General features: G+C 32.2%; 3 protein-coding genes and 1 non-coding gene across 6 annotated transcripts in view; 1 reads left to right on the top strand and 3 right to left on the bottom strand.

Moving 5' to 3' along the window:
• Positions 1-4849, bottom strand: part of LOC122522935 (homeobox protein extradenticle-like) — a gene marked incomplete at its 3' end in the record, with an annotated part of 35614 nt that extends 30765 nt beyond the window's left edge. Inside the window, exons 1-2 of the mRNA XM_043644352.1 lie at positions 2412-4849; positions 1871-1944 (exon numbers count right to left, since the gene is read on the bottom strand). Coding sequence (XP_043500287.1) covers positions 1871-1944; positions 2412-2644 — 307 coding nt within the window. The remainder of the gene's footprint in view (positions 1-1870; positions 1945-2411) is intronic.
• A 1131-nt stretch (positions 4850-5980) lies between these two features.
• Positions 5981-7848, top strand: LOC122522934 (surfeit locus protein 6 homolog). The gene is made up of 4 exons (XM_043644350.1): positions 5981-6279; positions 6389-6442; positions 6526-7013; positions 7367-7848. Exons 1-4 carry the CDS (start codon positions 6162-6164, stop codon positions 7586-7588), a joined length of 882 nt encoding a protein of 293 aa, XP_043500285.1. The 5' UTR covers positions 5981-6161; the 3' UTR covers positions 7589-7848.
• Positions 7849-8464: 616 nt separating this feature from the next.
• Positions 8465-18082, bottom strand: part of LOC122523085 — a 29012-nt gene continuing 19394 nt past the window's right edge. For 2 of the 3 annotated variants that reach the window (XM_043644638.1, XM_043644639.1), the window contains 5 exons: positions 12381-12477; positions 10619-10804; positions 10193-10210; positions 8980-9148; positions 8465-8587 (listed from right to left, as the gene is read on the bottom strand). In XM_043644638.1, coding sequence (XP_043500573.1) covers positions 9003-9148; positions 10193-10210; positions 10619-10804; positions 12381-12465 — 435 coding nt within the window. In that variant the 5' untranslated portion in view covers positions 12466-12477 and the 3' untranslated portion in view covers positions 8465-8587; positions 8980-9002. The remainder of the gene's footprint in view (positions 8588-8979; positions 9149-10192; positions 10211-10618; positions 10805-12380; positions 12478-18082) is intronic. The other variant, XM_043644640.1, reaches the window with a different exon arrangement.
• On the bottom strand, positions 11190-11311 carry LOC122523709. The gene has a single exon (XR_006305358.1). It is a non-coding gene; the product is annotated as a U5 spliceosomal RNA (small nuclear RNA).

Raw genomic sequence — 18082 nt, 5'->3', positions numbered from 1 at the left:
ATAAATCCAAATTCGTACGGCCCTGATCCAAAGTTATCCAAGGCTTCGCGAGAAAGCCGATTATATTAAATGGCTGGTAAAACGGTCTGCTTAACATAGCGTTTATCTGTTCCTCTTGGTTTTAGTACTTTTTCACTGCCTCGTCAGGCATTGCCCATAAACTCCGCAAGCAAGCCACCACCAGGGCTTCTCTCTCTTTCTCTCTCTCTCTCTCTCTCTCTCTCTCTCTCTCTCTTTATTTCTTTCTTTCTTCTCCCACCATATTCTCTGTTAGCCTCCCACTACATTTTCCAACTCTTTCTTTCTATCTATCTTTACCACCACACCACTTTTCCAGCTTACTTGACTACAGTGCACGCGCGCGCGCAAACACATTTTTCCACGTATCTTTCCTTCGAAGCATATTATCGTCAAGAAAATGTCCACTTGACAGAAAGAAAGAGAAAGAGAGAGAAAAGAAGAATCGTTAGTACCCTTCGCGTTTACTCGACTATAAGAAGAATCTTGATTCTTTAACTACGATATTCAACACACACATATTTACGCTATGCGTAAAAATAAGAAAAAAAAAGAAAGAGAAAGAAAAAGAAAAAAAAAAGAAATAGAAATAGAAATATAAAATATGGCGATACGGTAGTTCCACCCTATTGGCAATACTCGTAGGAAAAGGTTCGGAACGAAAGGGAGAAACAAAGCCTCCCCTTCTATTTTCGTTCATTTCGAGCACACCCGCAGAACGGTCGAAAAATAATTGCGCGTTTCGTGGTCTCTTGATCCGCGCGTAAAAGTAATCCAAACATCGCATAAAAATTATGTTTACGAGTTTCGAATGGGTGCGCGCAGGGGTTGTTGGTTGCTTCGTAAGGGTGCAACTAGAGAAAAAGAGAGAATAGGGAAGGGGTCCAAACGACTTATTCCTTTTCTTCTCGAGATAGGGATCTTTTTATTTCTCTCTCTTTCTCTCTGAGAATCAGCCCATCTTTTCGAAAAGGATCGAGACAGTAAAGCGATAATCACGTTATCGTCAATGTTCCTCAGTAAATATGCGACAAAGTAAATATCCCGTTAAGTACCAGTTGCATGAACACTATTTTTCTTATTAGCCCCCCGTGCACAGATTTTCTTGTTAGAAAATAAAGAAAGACGATCGAATCGATTTTATATTCTAAGAAACAACTATAATCTCGTTGTAGATGCTAGCTACACACTCTTCCTCAGTAATGAAATCAATGTTAATGCTTAATCATTCAGAAGTATTTTTAAGGAGACAAGAATATTTCACTTTTGCTTAAACGTTTCTTTATATTTCTATCAAATGAATCATTCGATTCTCTCATTCATCCTTTATAGCCCTTCCGTAAAATCATTATTTTTATTTCTTTTTTGGTAGAAGACGATTGTTCTTGGTGAACATTTTTTTTACCGATAAATATCTATGAAATTGCGATTGGAAAAATATTCAAGAAATTAAATCGTGTATTCGATTGAATAATTGGCGGACTTATCGTGAACATTATCGCAAAGCATGTAAACGATTTTCTACGCGTATATGTGTAGGCACTAACCAGACATACATAAAAACATCTGTTGACCGTCGTAACGATAATTATTGAACGAGGAATAACGAAAAAAATGATACGCTATCGAATTACGACTAATATGACAACGATTCCTTTGATTGTCGAAAACGAACGAATTCTCCTATACTAAAGATTAATCAAAATATATTATAGAAATATCGACATATAACATGAGAAATAGAAGAAGAAAAGAAAAAAAGTATAATAAACGAACATTAATGAATAAAAGAGTGAAATACATATGTTTTGTAGAAAAGAGGAGAAAGGAAGGAAGGGGGGCAATCGCTCACCTGTTTTTTCTTTGATCTCGCAGAGTACCGAGAACAGGGCAGGTTTCATTCTGTGGCAATTAAGTGTGTGTTTCCTGTAACAAACGAATGAGATAGATAGATACACACACGCATATATGTATATATATACATATATATATAAAGAATGAGAGAATGAAGAAGAGAACACATCATGATCGTAGTAGAATCGTTTCCGAGGGATTATTATTCGCCGCACACGAGGATCGTGACGTTAGCGATTATAAGCAAATATTCATACGCAGATAAAGAGGCTCTCTTATCGTATGCTCTCGAGCGTGTTCTCGCAATCAACGTTGAAATCATCCAAGGTACAATACGTAAATAGTTAAATATTTCGTTAAAAAAAAAAAAAGATCTAATCGTATCGTAAATAAAAGTTATATCTATCCACGCCCCCCCCCCTCAATCCCAAATATGATAAATAAGATTTCTACAAATATTTGAAGCCTAAACCGTTTAGAATTAGATAGAGGGTTTCGAAGAGGATTAAAAAAGGAAAAAAAAGGAAAAGGTTATTCACCTTGCTTGAGCCTCGTCGAGACTTTGGTCGGTGATGTTCATGATCTGTTGTAAGATCTCGCCGATATCCTGTTTTCTAGCCTCGACGGCTTGGTCGGGACCCTGAGCAGCGGATCCATCGACGGGTCCCATGGTGCCGTAGCCTGTGGTATTTTGGGCCCCTTGAGCTTGGTTAGCTCCCATCAAACCGACACCCGATCCTCCGTGTTGCAACATCCTGCCAGTTTCATCCATTAACTGTTTCGCCAAGCACTAATGATAATATTATAATCGGCACGCGGATTTTTATACGCGAGTACTATCCTTTTTTTTAAATTTATTCAAATTGTTGTTAATTATCGACCGAATAATAAGAACGAGCCGCGTTCCGTACACGTGTTTTCCTTAACTCTTTCTCGCTCGCACGCGTTTGCCGTTATGGAAGCCCAAAGAGTGTTGGGGGATACAATGTAGGCAAAAAGGTATTATTCTTTTATGTATTTATATATATATATATATACGTCGTATACCTTTGAGAGATGTAAACGTTATTATTCACGGTTTTACCTTACGGACGAACAACGTTACTCGCCGTCGTCGAAAAACGCAACGAACGAAAATAAGGAGAGGAGGAGGAGGAGAAGAAGGAGATCAGGAGGAGAGGGGGGAATATTTTCGTGACGCGCGCGCGACACGAAGCTCAGGTTCGTCGGTACTTGGAGGTTATGCTGCTGCCGCCGCCACCACCACCACAACCATCACCGTCGTCGTCGTCGTCGTCGTCGTCGTTGTCGTTGTCGTTGTCGTTGATGCCGCCGCCGCCACCGTGGCCTTTGTCTCCTCTGCGTACTAAACGTTCGACAATTCTCGCTCGTTTCTCTCTTTGCTTTTCGTATTATCTGTCTCTTCAAAGCGCTTTCTCGCTTTTTCCCCCTTCTCTTAGTTTTTCAAACGAGCAAGTACTCCTCGTTTCCTTTTATCAAATCTTTCTTTCTTGCTCACACCTCCGTCACTCGCACACCGTTTTCTTCCCCGTGATACGCGCAGTTGTGTTTCTTTCAATGAGATCGCCTTCAAAGCAGCAGTCTAGGAGGTAGCATGTATGCCGCTTCTTCCAACACACACTGTGCACCTTTTTTTCTTTTCCTATTTATATATCTCCTAATACCTACTATTATTATTATTATTATTTTGTTTTCCTACTACTACACTATTATTATTATTACTACTACACTACTACTAGCTGGAGACTAATGCTGCCACGAGAGGATAAAACCGTGCGCGCCCTCCTCGGCGACGGCGGCAGCGATCGTCCTCCGTATTCTTTTCTTCCTTTTCCTTTTTATCGTCCTCGTGCTTTCGTATCCTCGCAAAATAGTCACCGTTGTCTTCTTCGTCTCCGTCTTCTTCCTTTCCCTTTTCAACGTAGTCGTCTTCGTCTTCGTCTTCGTCGTCTTCGTCGTCTTCTTCGTCGTCGTCTTCGTCGTCGTCGTCGTCGTCGTCCTCGTTGTCGTTGTGTCGTCTTTAGAACATCCGGTAAGCGTTTGGACGCGACTTTACACTTACACACGCACACGATTTACACATATACACACACTATTTTATGTCCACGCGCGTATCACACCAACTCTCCTCCGCCTTACAAGGCAACGCGGCACCGATCAGAGATCAACCAACGAAAAAATGAAAAAACGAACAAACGAATGAACTTAGGAGCGAGTGAGCGAGCGAGCGAGCGAACGAACGACCGTCTCTTCTCTTCTTTTCTCCTCTCCTCGCTCTTTTCACTCTTCTAGTCCGCGAGTGACTGCCGCGCACACTCGCCTCGACCTTACTTACTTATTCTTACGCGCTCCTACTTTGCGCTATGTCCGCACGCGCCAATCGCCGGCCATAATAGCCGATCACTGACCAATCACCCTCGTGCACACTAGCGACAACCCAGTCGGCTTTCCCTCTCGCACACGCGCGCGTTTCTTCTTTCTTACTCTCTCACTCACTCGCTCACACACCACTCTTTTTTTCTCTTTCTCTCGCTCTCGCTCTCTTTCTGTATGTTGCTTTACCGCGCACCTTCTTTATTTACGACGCAAAGTCGACGCCTTCCCTTCTTCTCGTCATCCTTCTTCTTCTTCTTCTTTTTCTTGTTCTTTTATCTTCTTTACTATTCTTCGTTCCTTTGCCTTGTACGAGAAAAAGTTAAGCAGGTAACTATGACGGAAAAAGTTCTATATACTCTCGACTCTAGTTTTTTTTCTCTCCTTCTCAATTTGTGTGACTTCGTCAATTTGAAGGAAAAGAAAAAAAAAGAAAAGAAAGAATATGAAGACAAGACTATTAGAAAACGAAAAATTCGACGCGTATGATTAAGAACTACACCGATCGGCTTTGTTAACTACTGCCCACGCTACTTTCTTCACACAACCTGACTGTTTTACTTCTCGTCAGCCGCCATTACGAAGTGGCGGGAAACATTTCAATTATGAACATGTATCTTGAAGTAAATCGAATTAAATCTCAAAAATTGTAAATACACTTTACAGCACTCGTATATCAAAACGAATTGTGTCGTAAGAAATACATATGTAATGAAAAATCAGATAAATTGTTCTATAATTATTTATTCATGCAATCAATGTGATATAAAATACAAATTATTAATGTAAGTAAAAATTAAACAAATTAATCCGCACTTTACTTACTAGTATGAATATGCTCATATTTTCTATTCGTCTTGCAGAACACTCGTAAACAAAGTTACTCCTAATCCAAAGTTTGATTATATTTCTTTAGTATTTGTCTCGATCTCTTTGTAAAAATTAATATTTGTCCTTTCTTTTTATAGTATTATTATTTTTTTAATATAGCTCATCGTTTTCATAAAAGTAAGAAATCTTTACACTAATATTATATAGACAACGATAGAAAGTAATTCATTTTTAAATGTAACTTTTTAAAGTATATTTCAATACTCATCAGGAATCTGTAATCAAATTATTATCAAAATATTTCAAAGGCTAAGAAATTCTTTGATTCATATACATGGAATGTTTCAAAAATATGAGACAGATAGTTTAAATAGTCAATATGTAACTATGTATGATGAGACTGCTAAGTCTCCTAATCTTATCGATTCACTAAACAATAATTCAACTGACTCTTAAATTATTCCTGTTGAAAGCATAATTGTTGCCAATGCGCATAAAGATTTTGGTATTCATTATATCTTACATCCTTTTGAGAACAACAAATCAATAGCAGTGTTATTAATGCGAATAACTCTGGAAAATGGTAAAAAATACTGTTACGTTTATTTTAAAACATTACAGCAGATTTTAGAAATTTAAAAAATCTACAATGGGTTCGTTTTATTGTATTAAGAAACCACAGATTAATAGACAAAGTCTGCTTTACTGATACCAATAAACAATGTAAAGTTTGTAAAATTGTAAGAAGTATTTCAATTTGGGCACTATTATGTATACGATAAAATCGATTCAAATAATTTTTTATGAAATTTATGCACGATCTACAATATATAATTAAAATAAATAAATAATATAAATAGTAATTATAGTTAAAAATAATCATTTATCAATATATAGAATAATTTAGAAGACATTGCACGTGTTTTCTTGGAATAATTTCCCTAACGTCCGCATGGTAGCGCTATGTACATTCTCGATATTTTTAGAAACTTTGGAACGTGAGTGCAATAGCTACTATTTTACCTGTATCATAACTTTAAGGTTTACACGTGAGTTTATAGAATATGCAATTAAAAATGACTAAAGCTTTTAATGTAAAATTAGTGAAGGAATTACTTCACGAAGAAAATCAATTTATTTCAAACATATATTCGAAAATACCTATGCCTATGTTTGAATTAGGTAAGAATATCTTTCGAAGAACTTAACCTAAGAAGTGCAGTATGTATTTATATGCAAATGTTTTATATTAAAAATCGTTTATGTTTTAATATGTTTTCTTTTATTATAGACAATCAAGATGAAGATGAAAACGAGGAAGAAAAAGACAACATTAAAACAAGGGGTTTTTATTATTTATATGATGAACTTCTATTACTTTGAAATGGTATTCTTCTTTATTCATATTTACATTGAAAATATTAACAGTTCCAGGTAAAACGACGATACGAGCTCGGTCTTTCGAAGAATTACACGCAAAATTAGAGGAATTAAAAAATGTGAAAAAATTGGGATACAAGCAGAAGCTTTTGAAAAAAACTTTAAAGAATAAAATTAAAAAGAAAACCAAAAAAGAGGAACGTTTAATGCAGAAAAAGTTAGTAAGAACAGAACAGCAAGCAGCTGGTTCAAAAATTTTTAATTTTGAAACTAATGGGATGCCCAAAATTCATAAACCTAAACCTGTATTTAATTCCGAGGGTAAGATGGTCTTTAGTAAATTTGATTTCTCAGAGATTGGAACAAAAAAGAAATCTTTGAAAAGTGAGAAAGATCCAAAGAAAATTCTCCAACAATTGCAACAGAAAAGTGAAAAATTGAAGGAATTAGAACAGTCCGGTGAAAAGGACAAAGTTGAGGAAATTAAAGAAAAAGAAGCTTGGAAAACTGCACTCGCAAGGGCTAATGGAGAAAAGGTTAGCGATACTTAATTTCCTTATTAATACATTGCTGATGGAAAATGCTAATTCGTGTCACATATACTTTGGGCGTTATGTATAAAATTAAAACTACAATTAAGCTATACGATAGCGAAATATTTTGCAAGCACACAATATATACTTATCAATGTATTTAGAGCTATAATGCGAATACCTTACAGCAAAATGCACTGAAGATGTTTATACACGAATAATAAGCAACTGTTATACTTATCATAAAATATCATCATCAATGTGTTAATGGATGTTTAATATTAAAATAAGCAACATGTAAATAGTATGTAGATAGAATATTAACAGCATGTAAATAATATGCGTGAAAATATTAGGTTAAAGATGATCCAGATTTACTGAAACGTACAATTAAACGACAAGAACTCCAAAAGAAGAGGAGCTCCAAAAAGTGGGAATCCAGATTAGAATCCGTACAGAAATCTAAACAAGAAAGACAAGATAAAAGACAAGATAATATTACCAAAAGGAAAAGAGAGAAGAAGACGAATAAGCTTAAAAAAGCTTCTAAAAAAGGAAGAATTATACCAGGGTTTTAAGTATAATTTTCTAAACTTATCATTAGACAATTAAATGAGAAAAGATTTCTTTCTTTTATTATCGAAATGCATTTCAAGTCAATGTGATATAACGCGTATGCATTAATAGGAAATACTAAAGAAATTTACATAGGTTTTAAAAAGTGTCCTTATATAAATAGTTTCTTTCAAATGTGCTGACCATTTATAGTAATATTTAATATTATGTACTAATTATTTTTTGTTACAATAACATCATTTTTATGTAAATATTTTTAAAGATGAAGACTCAATATTGATATTTTCTTATGATCTTCGTTGATGAAAATTCAATTATTAAAATAAATCGTAAATCACAGAATGATAAGGAAAGCGAATAAAATATCGTACAGTTTCTTTATACAGACTTTAATTATAATCCTCTTGTTTCTTTTTGTTCTTTTTTTATTTATATAACTTTACCTTTTACGTAATGTATTAGCAAAGTTATATTTACACATTAACAATATCTAGTAAATATATATATATATATATTAAATTAATTATCATTATTACTAACATGTAAAAAGCTTTACGTTTAGTTTCGACACATCAAGAATAGATGATCGTTTCTGTATAAAATTTAATTTCTTATATATTTTCTTGTTCTCATATGCAAAGCTTATTTATAAATCTTACAATTAAATTTTATTATTATTATTATTATTATTATTATTATTATTATTATTATTATTATTACTATTCTACTATTTAAAATACACTTCCAAATACGAAAAAGTGTCTTGTTGAAATTTTCTAGTTGAATATTTTTGAGAAAAATGTCCCCCCATTGTGGATATAAGCGTAGTTTAATAAATAATTGGCAGATCAAGGACGAGAGCTTGGATGTAACTTCCCTCGTCTTCAATTTCCTGCTAGGTATCCCCAAAGTTAGCAGATACCGTATTAGCTTGAGTCAAAGCTGTCCAAAGAGGACTATGATCTATAGGCACCGCTAAAGATTTGGATGATCTAGGAGATCTGTAAAAAAATAAAATATAGATTTTATAAATAAATATTTATAATATTATTGTCAATTAAAATTCATTGATACGAAGAAATAGAATAAATTTCTAAAGTTTCATCAATTCAAAATTAATCATAATTCGCGGTAATTCTTACTTTTATGAATGACGTATCTTATTGGGTCTAAGCACGAACCAATCGCTGGGCTCGATTTCTTGTTCCATTGACATGGCGTGTATTTTTTCGTGCCAAAATTATTTTTATAATTTTGTGTTTTTCAATTAATAATAATATAAATATTTAATTGTATCACGTCAAATTAAGACTATATCAAATTGTTGAATTAAATATTAAGTTTAATTATTATTAAATATATAGAGTAAAAATATTATAAAATAAAATATAACCTCGGTGGTGCCAATATTGTATGCTAGTCAGGACTACTCAATTCCAATGCAGTACTTTGTTCAGGATCAGATCGTTCCTCGACAACGGTATCCAATTCTAAGGATGGAAATGCTCTCGATCCTCGATCACTTTTCAAAGACACGGTTCTCGTTGGACGATCAACTCCAGCTAAAGAAAATTCACAAAATTATTAGAAATTTAGTTAAATAAGTTGAAACAGGCATTAGACATTCTTTATCAAAAATTATTACTATGAATTAATATTAATAAATGAAAGATTTACAAATTTCACATATTCTAGCGATGGATCCGCCATGATGGTTTTAATTTTATATACTTAAATTATAAAAAACTTGATTTGTTAAAAAATCTTTTGAATTATCGATCGTATAATATTTGGTTATGTAAATACAAACGAATTTTCTCTTCTTCTACTCATTAATAATTTACGCATGCATAATATTTATTTATACTACTTATTGCAAATATGTTCTACGAATTTTACGCTTTTTAGTTTTGCGCATGTTTGTTAAAGATAAATAAAATTAGAGCGCCAACAAAGTATTCGAAAAAATAAAGTTGCTTCGTAAAACTTTGCGACATTCTGCTGATAGAAATATTTTTATAGTTACTATTATTATTATTAATTAGTATAATAAATTTATAGGTTTATTTTTTTCTTAGGGTTGTTAAAAAGTTTCTAGATCTACTTTTAATTATTTAACAATCCGAAGAAAAAAAAGTTGAATTAAATAAAAATCTGGAAAAAGAATAATTGATTTTTAAAATTAGCCAAGAACTTTCGGGTCACCCAATATTTCCATTTGTCAAGCGGCTGTAATTAGTGTGAAAGCGTATTCTATCATCATTTTTCATGCGACGTTTAAAAAATGGTTAAAATGAAAGAAAAGAAAAGAATAACACACACACACACATACACACACATACACATATGTACAGGGGAAACGCGTTAGTCTCGTATTCGTTATTTCTCAATGAAATTTAAATTAAAATTCCAAATGTAACTATGTAGCAGCATAAAAAAGGCAGCTTTTGCACTCGCGTATTTAGAAAAAATAGCATTGTAAAAAAAAAAGAGAAACGAGCGTTTTTAAACAGGAAATATAACTATTACCGAATAAAAAAAGAATTCGCTAGAATTTGTTATTCAAGCGTATTATATAAAATAAAAATCGCATAAAAAGATTTTACCTAAGTCCTCTTCGGATGCTGTATGTATTCGATGAGATGCGAAATAACAAAAAGGATTTTTTTCTTATTAAGTCGGAACGTTCGCAACAATAATAAGGAACAAAGTTACTACAAATTTCTTTTTATTTATTTTTAATGCGTATGTATGTAATATATGAAACAAATATAAGAAAGAGGACGAAATAAAAATTTTCTTTCAAACGTAGTTTAGAGAAATAATAACAGGGTTTTTTTCGGAAAAGAAAAATTAATTTTCTTCTTGTTCTATCAAATACGATATAACACACAGCTATTACGTATGTGTATATATTGGAAAAGGGAATAAGATTGGAGCAATTTAATTTCATGTAAAAAAAAGTTGGTTTAACCCAAATTTAATTAAAATTCATCCGATCTTTATTCACTTACTATTAGTAGACGACTCACCTAAACGATGAACAGGACTAAAACGGACTAAACTAAGGGCACCGTGGTCCAAATCACAATTTCTTCTTCTTGCTCGTTCTCTCGCCAATTTGGCTCTTCTTCTTAGGCAGCATATTACCATTAGGGCCAGTAACGGAAATCCAAGTATGCAGGATACAATGGGGATTATTATACTTTCCGGGGTTACTGTAACATGGGGTTGAAAAATTCAAAGTATTGTGTGACCTTTGTATAAAGGAATGATATCCTCCCCTTTCTCCTCTTAATTCATCTATGAGAAATTACATTTGATCAATTTAAATGGATTCGAAGTGGAGGAAGCGGGGGGTGGGGGGATTATCGTTTCAACGACATATCATGTTTAGGATATCTCAAAAATATTGTATGCAAACTATTCGTGTAGAACTTATATATATAGGATGGAAGGACTTGAGAGAAGAGTTAATCGAGTCTACATTATGTTAATGTTATATACTAGAGGAAAAAAGTATAGGCGATTAAAAGGTATATAACAATTTCAAATTGTTACTAGACGAGGGAGAGCTGAAAAATTTTGTTTTAATTCGTTTATTGACCCAACGTTAGTCGGGTCTTCGAAAAATTTGGTTATAGACTCATCAATTGTTCCCCTCCACGGAAATCTTTAGTAAAAGGCGAAAGATTTATACGTGAATTGAAGGGAAACCAGAGTGACGAATACGATTTTCGAGGTAGATCTTATACTCGAAAGGAATTCTGTATACAAACGAGAATAAAGTTCCATCTAGTGGTTCGAAATGGACGTAACCGTTGGAATGCTATGTGCGCGCGCGCGCGCGCGCTTGCCCTGTAGCTTGGAGTTCAGTGGTCGGATGGGAGGGAGTGTGGTTTGGAGAGGGAAAACTGTGCTAATAGAAAGCACAAGTTAGTTTCTTTTCAGTCTTTATCCATGATCGTCAGAAGAATGGGGAGGACTAGCGTAAGAAAGTTATAACACAAATTTATATAAAATTTCATTAATTGAAACGATGTTTTTACATTTTATTAAGGAAATGTATATTCGATATTAATTATTCGTAAGGCAAATTTAAAAGTCGGTAGTAGAGTTCGTCGAAAGGAAAAAAAAATTTGATTGCAGTACCTAGATTATATCATTTTTTTTTTAATTTTTATTTTATCTTCTCTTTGTTTTTGTTTTTTTTTTTTTTTTTTATCTCGACGAACAAGAACTAGCGAAACTACGGCAGACCTATAAAATTACAGAGAGAGAAATCAACACGAAGTAGTACGCATAATCCCGTGGTACTTCCGATATACATTACAACTTCAATTTACAAATGTGAATGTAGCGTAGATTGCAAATCATGAGAAACAAGTCGTCGGTTAATTAGCTTCTCTCAAATTCAACCCCCATTGAATATCTGAAGCCTAACACGCAGTCCGTGTTAACGAGGCCAGCTTTTCACTATATATACGAGAAACTCTTTTCATTTTCAAGAACATAGCAAATATATGTTTTCAGCAGGAAGATATGTATCATAGGAATAATCATTTTTTTTACTGACGTGAGATTTATAGTATATCAAAGTTTTTTTTTTTTTTTTTTAATAATGTCAGTTGAGAACGAACAACTTTTGTTATTTGTTCGAAATTTATATGAAATTTGAATGAAATCAATCGCCTTCGGACAACACGACGACAATTATTATTTTATTTTTATTCATATTTTTCATATATTTATAGCTCGAAGGAAACAAAAAATTAAATGCAAATTCGATTTTACCTGTCGGATAGACTAAAATAGTAGGCCTCTTGGATTGAGGAATTGTTGGCACTGTAGGTCGACCAGCTCTCACGTCGGCTGACATTTTTTAATTGATCTGTAATAAACAACAAACACGACATTTTATTTTAATAACATTAAATGAATAGAAAAGTTTTGAGTCCGGCATAAAAATGACATGAATTGCTTTTTTGATTAAGTTAATTTTAATTTTTTTTTTTGGGACAAGGCTCTCAAAACTTTTCAACCCACGCTTGTAGGTATATAAAAACGAAGAAATTTGTTTAACAAACGAAAGAAACGAAACATCTGATTCCAACGGGAGCTATGTTAAAACTCGTCGTTATAAATTCATTAGATTAAATAAAAGATCAAAATTGAATCTTTAAATTATGCGTTGGTTCTACGTAAACTGCGCATAAAATACATGTTAATCATTATGCATATCAAATTTTTCTTTTTTTCTTTTTTTTTATTGTTATTTTTATTTATTTAGTTTTCCATCTATAAAACAGTTCAGAGAAAATATAATATTGATACGTAGGTGTGGTCAGAAACTTGTTATCGGAAAGGAAAGGAAAGGGACTTTAGGATTAAATACTAGGGCAATAAATGAAAGGGCAACTTTATCCTATTTCCTGTAAAAAGGTCATCGTGCAAATTTGTCGTGTAATTTTATTGCAAGTTACGTATTTACCTTTTAAAATGCAATATCATGCTATGACGTAAGCTTCATTTCCATGTCAACGGACAAAGGAATAAATGAAAATAAAAAGAAAAAGAAAATATGCATGGAAGTATAAAATTAGAGAAAATAAAATGATTAAAAAATAAAGAAAAAACAACAATTTAATTGATCGTTAGGTTACTTACGACATCATGTCTCAACGTTCATATTTCTTACCGCCAAATCGTAAAAGAAATCGCATCTTTGACGTCTCAAAAATGATTCTACGATGAGGAAGGATCAAAGAATTCAAAAGAGAAAAACCGGTAATGACATTTGCATCGATCCAATGTTACCTTAAATACTTTAAATGCTCGCTTAATATGTTACATATTTTTTGTACTTTCTACTCTTCCTTTTCAAATATTTGCACGCGCGCGCGCGCGCGTGTGTGTGTGTGTTAAATATTAACGTGTTTTTACGAATAAAATTTGATCGGGGTAGACGCCTGTTGAAAAATTCTTACAACGATTCCCCTTATAAAACATTAACACTTGCTTTCTATCCTCATTTTTAAACATGTCCAACTCGTTTTACATCAAATAAATTTTTGGAGAATGTTAACTAAGGATAAAAATTGCAAATAAACAAAAAACAAACATACATTTTTATTATTAATTTCTATAATCAATGTGAATATTTTACAAAGGAATATTTTTCAATACCAATCTCGAAGTAACCTCATGTAAAATAATGTGCACGAAATATTATCGAAATATACGTTGTATACATTTGTTAGAATTTCAGTCATGACGTACATTACTTGTTCGATATTCGATACTATTTCAAATTCGATTGAGGTACTTTGCATGACTAATATACATACGTTTCGAATTTGTCATTATATTGAAGTCTAAAGACCTAAGGGTTCCTGTTCAACGAATGATATTCACGTAATTAGCTTTGATAGACTTATCATAGCTCGAAAGCAGCTATAATACCTAAAATGTGATCTATCTTCATCCAACCTTCTATCATTTTCCTAATCCAGATATGTATATATAATATATTATATATATATGTGTACACATACGGACACACAGCACACATACACACACATACACACACATACGTTTAGAATCTGCCATCGTTATCAAGGTTTAAAGACCCTCAAGCCCTCTTCTCCGAGTGATATTAGCAAAATTAGCTTCGAGGCTTGTCATAGTTTCAAAAGCTCAAATATTTCTGATACAATATAGATCTTCATTAATTATTATAAATGGAACACTTACGTGACTATTAAATTTGACGGTTTAATAGACAAATCGTTAAACCGTTTATTAAGAATTATTATTATTATTATTATTATCACATTGTCAGATAATTTCAATAAAAAAGAAAATTATAATTTCAGTATAGAGTTGGTTGAAATGTCATTGGTAACAAAAGATTTCTAGAATGGTTTTAATTATAAATGGTAGTGGATGAGAGGAGAGGGGTGAAGAGGTAAAGAAAGAGAAGCCAATATCCAATGAGAGTTGACTTTCAACTTTTGCTACTGAGAGATTGTTTTCAACTGAAAGTGTTTCATTCAAAACGTTATATTATCGCTTTTTGAACACGATAATATATAGAAAATATATAGAAGAGAAATAAATAAAATATAAAATTACTTTTTTAGTTTGATGTTAGAACATTTTTTGGAACCGTTTGTCAAGTTTTTTCAATTATTTACATTTCAACGTAAATACAAAACTTTCGAATATATATGGGGTGGGTGGGAGGGAGGAGAGAGGGGATTAAAAATGTAACTTGTATTGTACGAAATAAAGAATAGTAAAGAATAGGAAAGAAGTATAAAAGAAAGAGGACACTTGACTGAGAATGAATAATAAAAAAAGACCGTGTGGTTCAATAATACTAGAACAAACTAAGCGAAATGTGGAATAGGAAAGAGAAAGAGAAACAGAAGAGGGGAAGAGAGGGAGGATAACTCTTATAACTCGTCCCAGTTATGTGGTTTTCACCCTTGCAAATCACTATGACGATTGTAGCAGCGAGGTCGACATTTACCCTCGTTAAATAGTCGACTGGAAACCGGTGGTGGCATATAGTTCGACTATGTTCGACTATGTTTTAGATGTTACATACGTAAAATGGACCGAAGTGATGTATTTTAAATGGTAGGAAGCACTTATCCTTTCCTTTTCTTATTCCTTTATTCCTTTGTTGCAAGGGTCATCGAAAATTTCAAATTAATATTAATACGTTTCGTGTATTTTAATTAAAAGTTAATATAATCTTTCTCTTATTTCTCTCTCTCTCTCTTTCTATCTATCTTAATAATTTCTCTTTCCGCTAGAATGGTAAAAGAATATTTGTTAATATCAGTTAATTAAATTGTTCAATACGTTAATTGGTCTTTTGTAAAATATATTAATTAAATGATGATTTAAATCTATATCGAAATAATATATATATATATATATATATACGCGCGCGCGTGTGTGTGGTTTGTGGTAAATACATTAATAAAATATTATACCGCCTTTATTTTACGGATAGAATTTATATACATACGTACACAGATAGAAAAATATACGCACGTGTATGATACTTCGTAGTTGCGTTAATTCTCATTACTACATTTCGATATATTGTAAACCGAGTTATACAACTGACGAAACTTACATATCATATTTTTAATATTATTTTGTATTCAATATTATTGAATAATAATTCGTGTCTTTTATTATAGAATAAATGATTTTTTTTTCTTTCTTTCGTAAAACGAGTTATGCATAAAATTTTAAAGCAACTCTGACGAAATATTTGTATTCTGATCTTTTGTTTAACATTACAGAATAATATGTGTGTTTTTAATACAACGATAAAATGATATTGCATATTTTTCAATCAGGGTTTATTCGAAAAGTTTATTTTCTCGCATCCAATTGTTCGATCAATTCATTTACTATTGAGACTCTTTGTAAATCTTTCTTATCTTCATATATACAGGGTCTTTCACCTAACTATAGCACCTTAAATATATCGCTTATTTTTTATGATAGAAAAAATGTCAAGCGGAGAAAAATATTCTGTTCGAAGGCTCCAATACGGTGATGGGCCGAAATTTTTTCTCAAGGTCGTTCTTTTCGAGATTTCAAGGTCATCATATATTTTTTAAATGGGACTACATATTTTCCCTACGCTAGTCTTACAGCCTATAAAAAGCCAAATCCAACGATGTGCAACATGTTGACCTTCAGATGACTTTTACCGAGTAAATTGTGAAATATTGTCTCTTGTACATGAGAAGATTTTTTGCTTGTATGAGTGTTTTACACGTAGATTGCATTTTTTTCTTCATTACCGTCCTCCGAGCGCGTATTAAAGTTCCTGACAAACTTTTCACAATTTTTTCAGTAAAGGTAATCTAAAGGTCAACATGTTGCACCTCGTTGGATTTGGTTTTTTATAGGCTGTAAGAATAGTGTAGGGAAAATATGTAGTCCCATTTAAAAAATATATGATGACCTTGAAATCTCGAAAAGAACGACCTTGAGAAAAAATTTCGGCCCATCACCATATTGGAGCCTTCGAACAGAATATTTTTCTCCACTTGACATTTTTTCTATCATAAAAAATAAGTATAATAGGGAATTTTGGACGGTTATGAATTCTTCTTGAACTTTATTTTGAAAAAGTTGAACGTTTCGTCCCTTAATTGGGACTTCTTCAGCAACTGCAATTTATTATGACTTTTTTAATATATATACAAAAATTACAATAAATTAAAAGGTGTTATTTTTACCTTGATTCGGATCTTTTATACTTATATATTTTTTTCTTATATACTTATATATTTTTGTATATATAAAAGATCCGAATAATAAAAAAGTCATTAAGTTCCCTTTTATCAAACCTCTGTCGAATAAAATAAATAAATGTTTTAAAAATACTAACGTCAAACTAGTATTTTATAACCCAGTGAAAATTAATTCCATATATACGAAACTAAAGGAAAAGGTCGACAAATTAGAACAATCGAACTTAATGTACAAAATACCATGCGAATGTGACAAGTGTTATATAGGACAAACAAAAGAGAAACTTAAAAAAAGATTAAACCAACATAGGAATGATTGTAAACCTACTAATGTACAAAGAACCAACACCACCGCATTAGCCGAACATTACTTCAATACAGGACACAAATTTAATTTTGACAAAGCAACTATTTTAGGTAAAGAAAACAACTGGTACAAAAGAAATGTAAGCGAAATGTACCATATAACAAATAATAACACAGTTAATTACAGAACGAACACAAATAATTTAAACAGTATTTACAACGAAATTTTAAAATTTTATTATCATAATAAGACATAACAATAGAGGACATCATAATATTGAGGATATCTAGACTATTGAACACTAGTCTAGATGGAATCAGTAGTGTTTGATTACATGTGGTAACGGTCTTAGGAAAAAAGTTTGGTAAATGTTAAGTATAAGTTTAAATGTATGTCTTCGAAAAAATAAAAAATGTATATGACTTGTGAACGATAACGATCAAGGTAAAAATAACACCTTTTAATTTATTGTAATTTTTGTATATATATTAAAAAAGTCATAATAAATTGCAGTTGCTGAAGAAGTCCCAATTAAGGGACGAAACGTCCAACTTTTTCAAAATAAAGTTCAAGAAGAATTCATAACCGTCCAGAATTCCCTATTATACCTATTTTAATATTAAAATTTCTGGATAAGATAAAAAATTCAATTAAAATAAAAAATAAGTGATATATTTAAGGTGCTATAGTTAGGTGAAAGACCCTGTATATATCTCTCTTATCCTATATGTATATATATAGTGTTCATATCCTTTGTAGATCTCTCTCTCTTTCTCTCTTTCTCTTTCTATGTATATATACATATATCTTTCACTATATTCTCGTTCTTAGTATCATAGAACTAGCTTTGAAATCGACGACGCCGTTTAGTCTTCCAAGTTCGGACTGCAATGTCACAC

Source organism: Polistes fuscatus, unplaced genomic scaffold, assembly GCF_010416935.1.
Source record: "Polistes fuscatus isolate 324 unplaced genomic scaffold, CU_Pfus_HIC Scaffold6, whole genome shotgun sequence".
In the NCBI taxonomy this organism is placed as follows: domain Eukaryota; kingdom Metazoa; phylum Arthropoda; class Insecta; order Hymenoptera; family Vespidae; genus Polistes; species Polistes fuscatus.
Note: the sequence above shows the minus strand (reverse complement) of the source record. Positions and strands in the feature narration are given on the sequence as shown.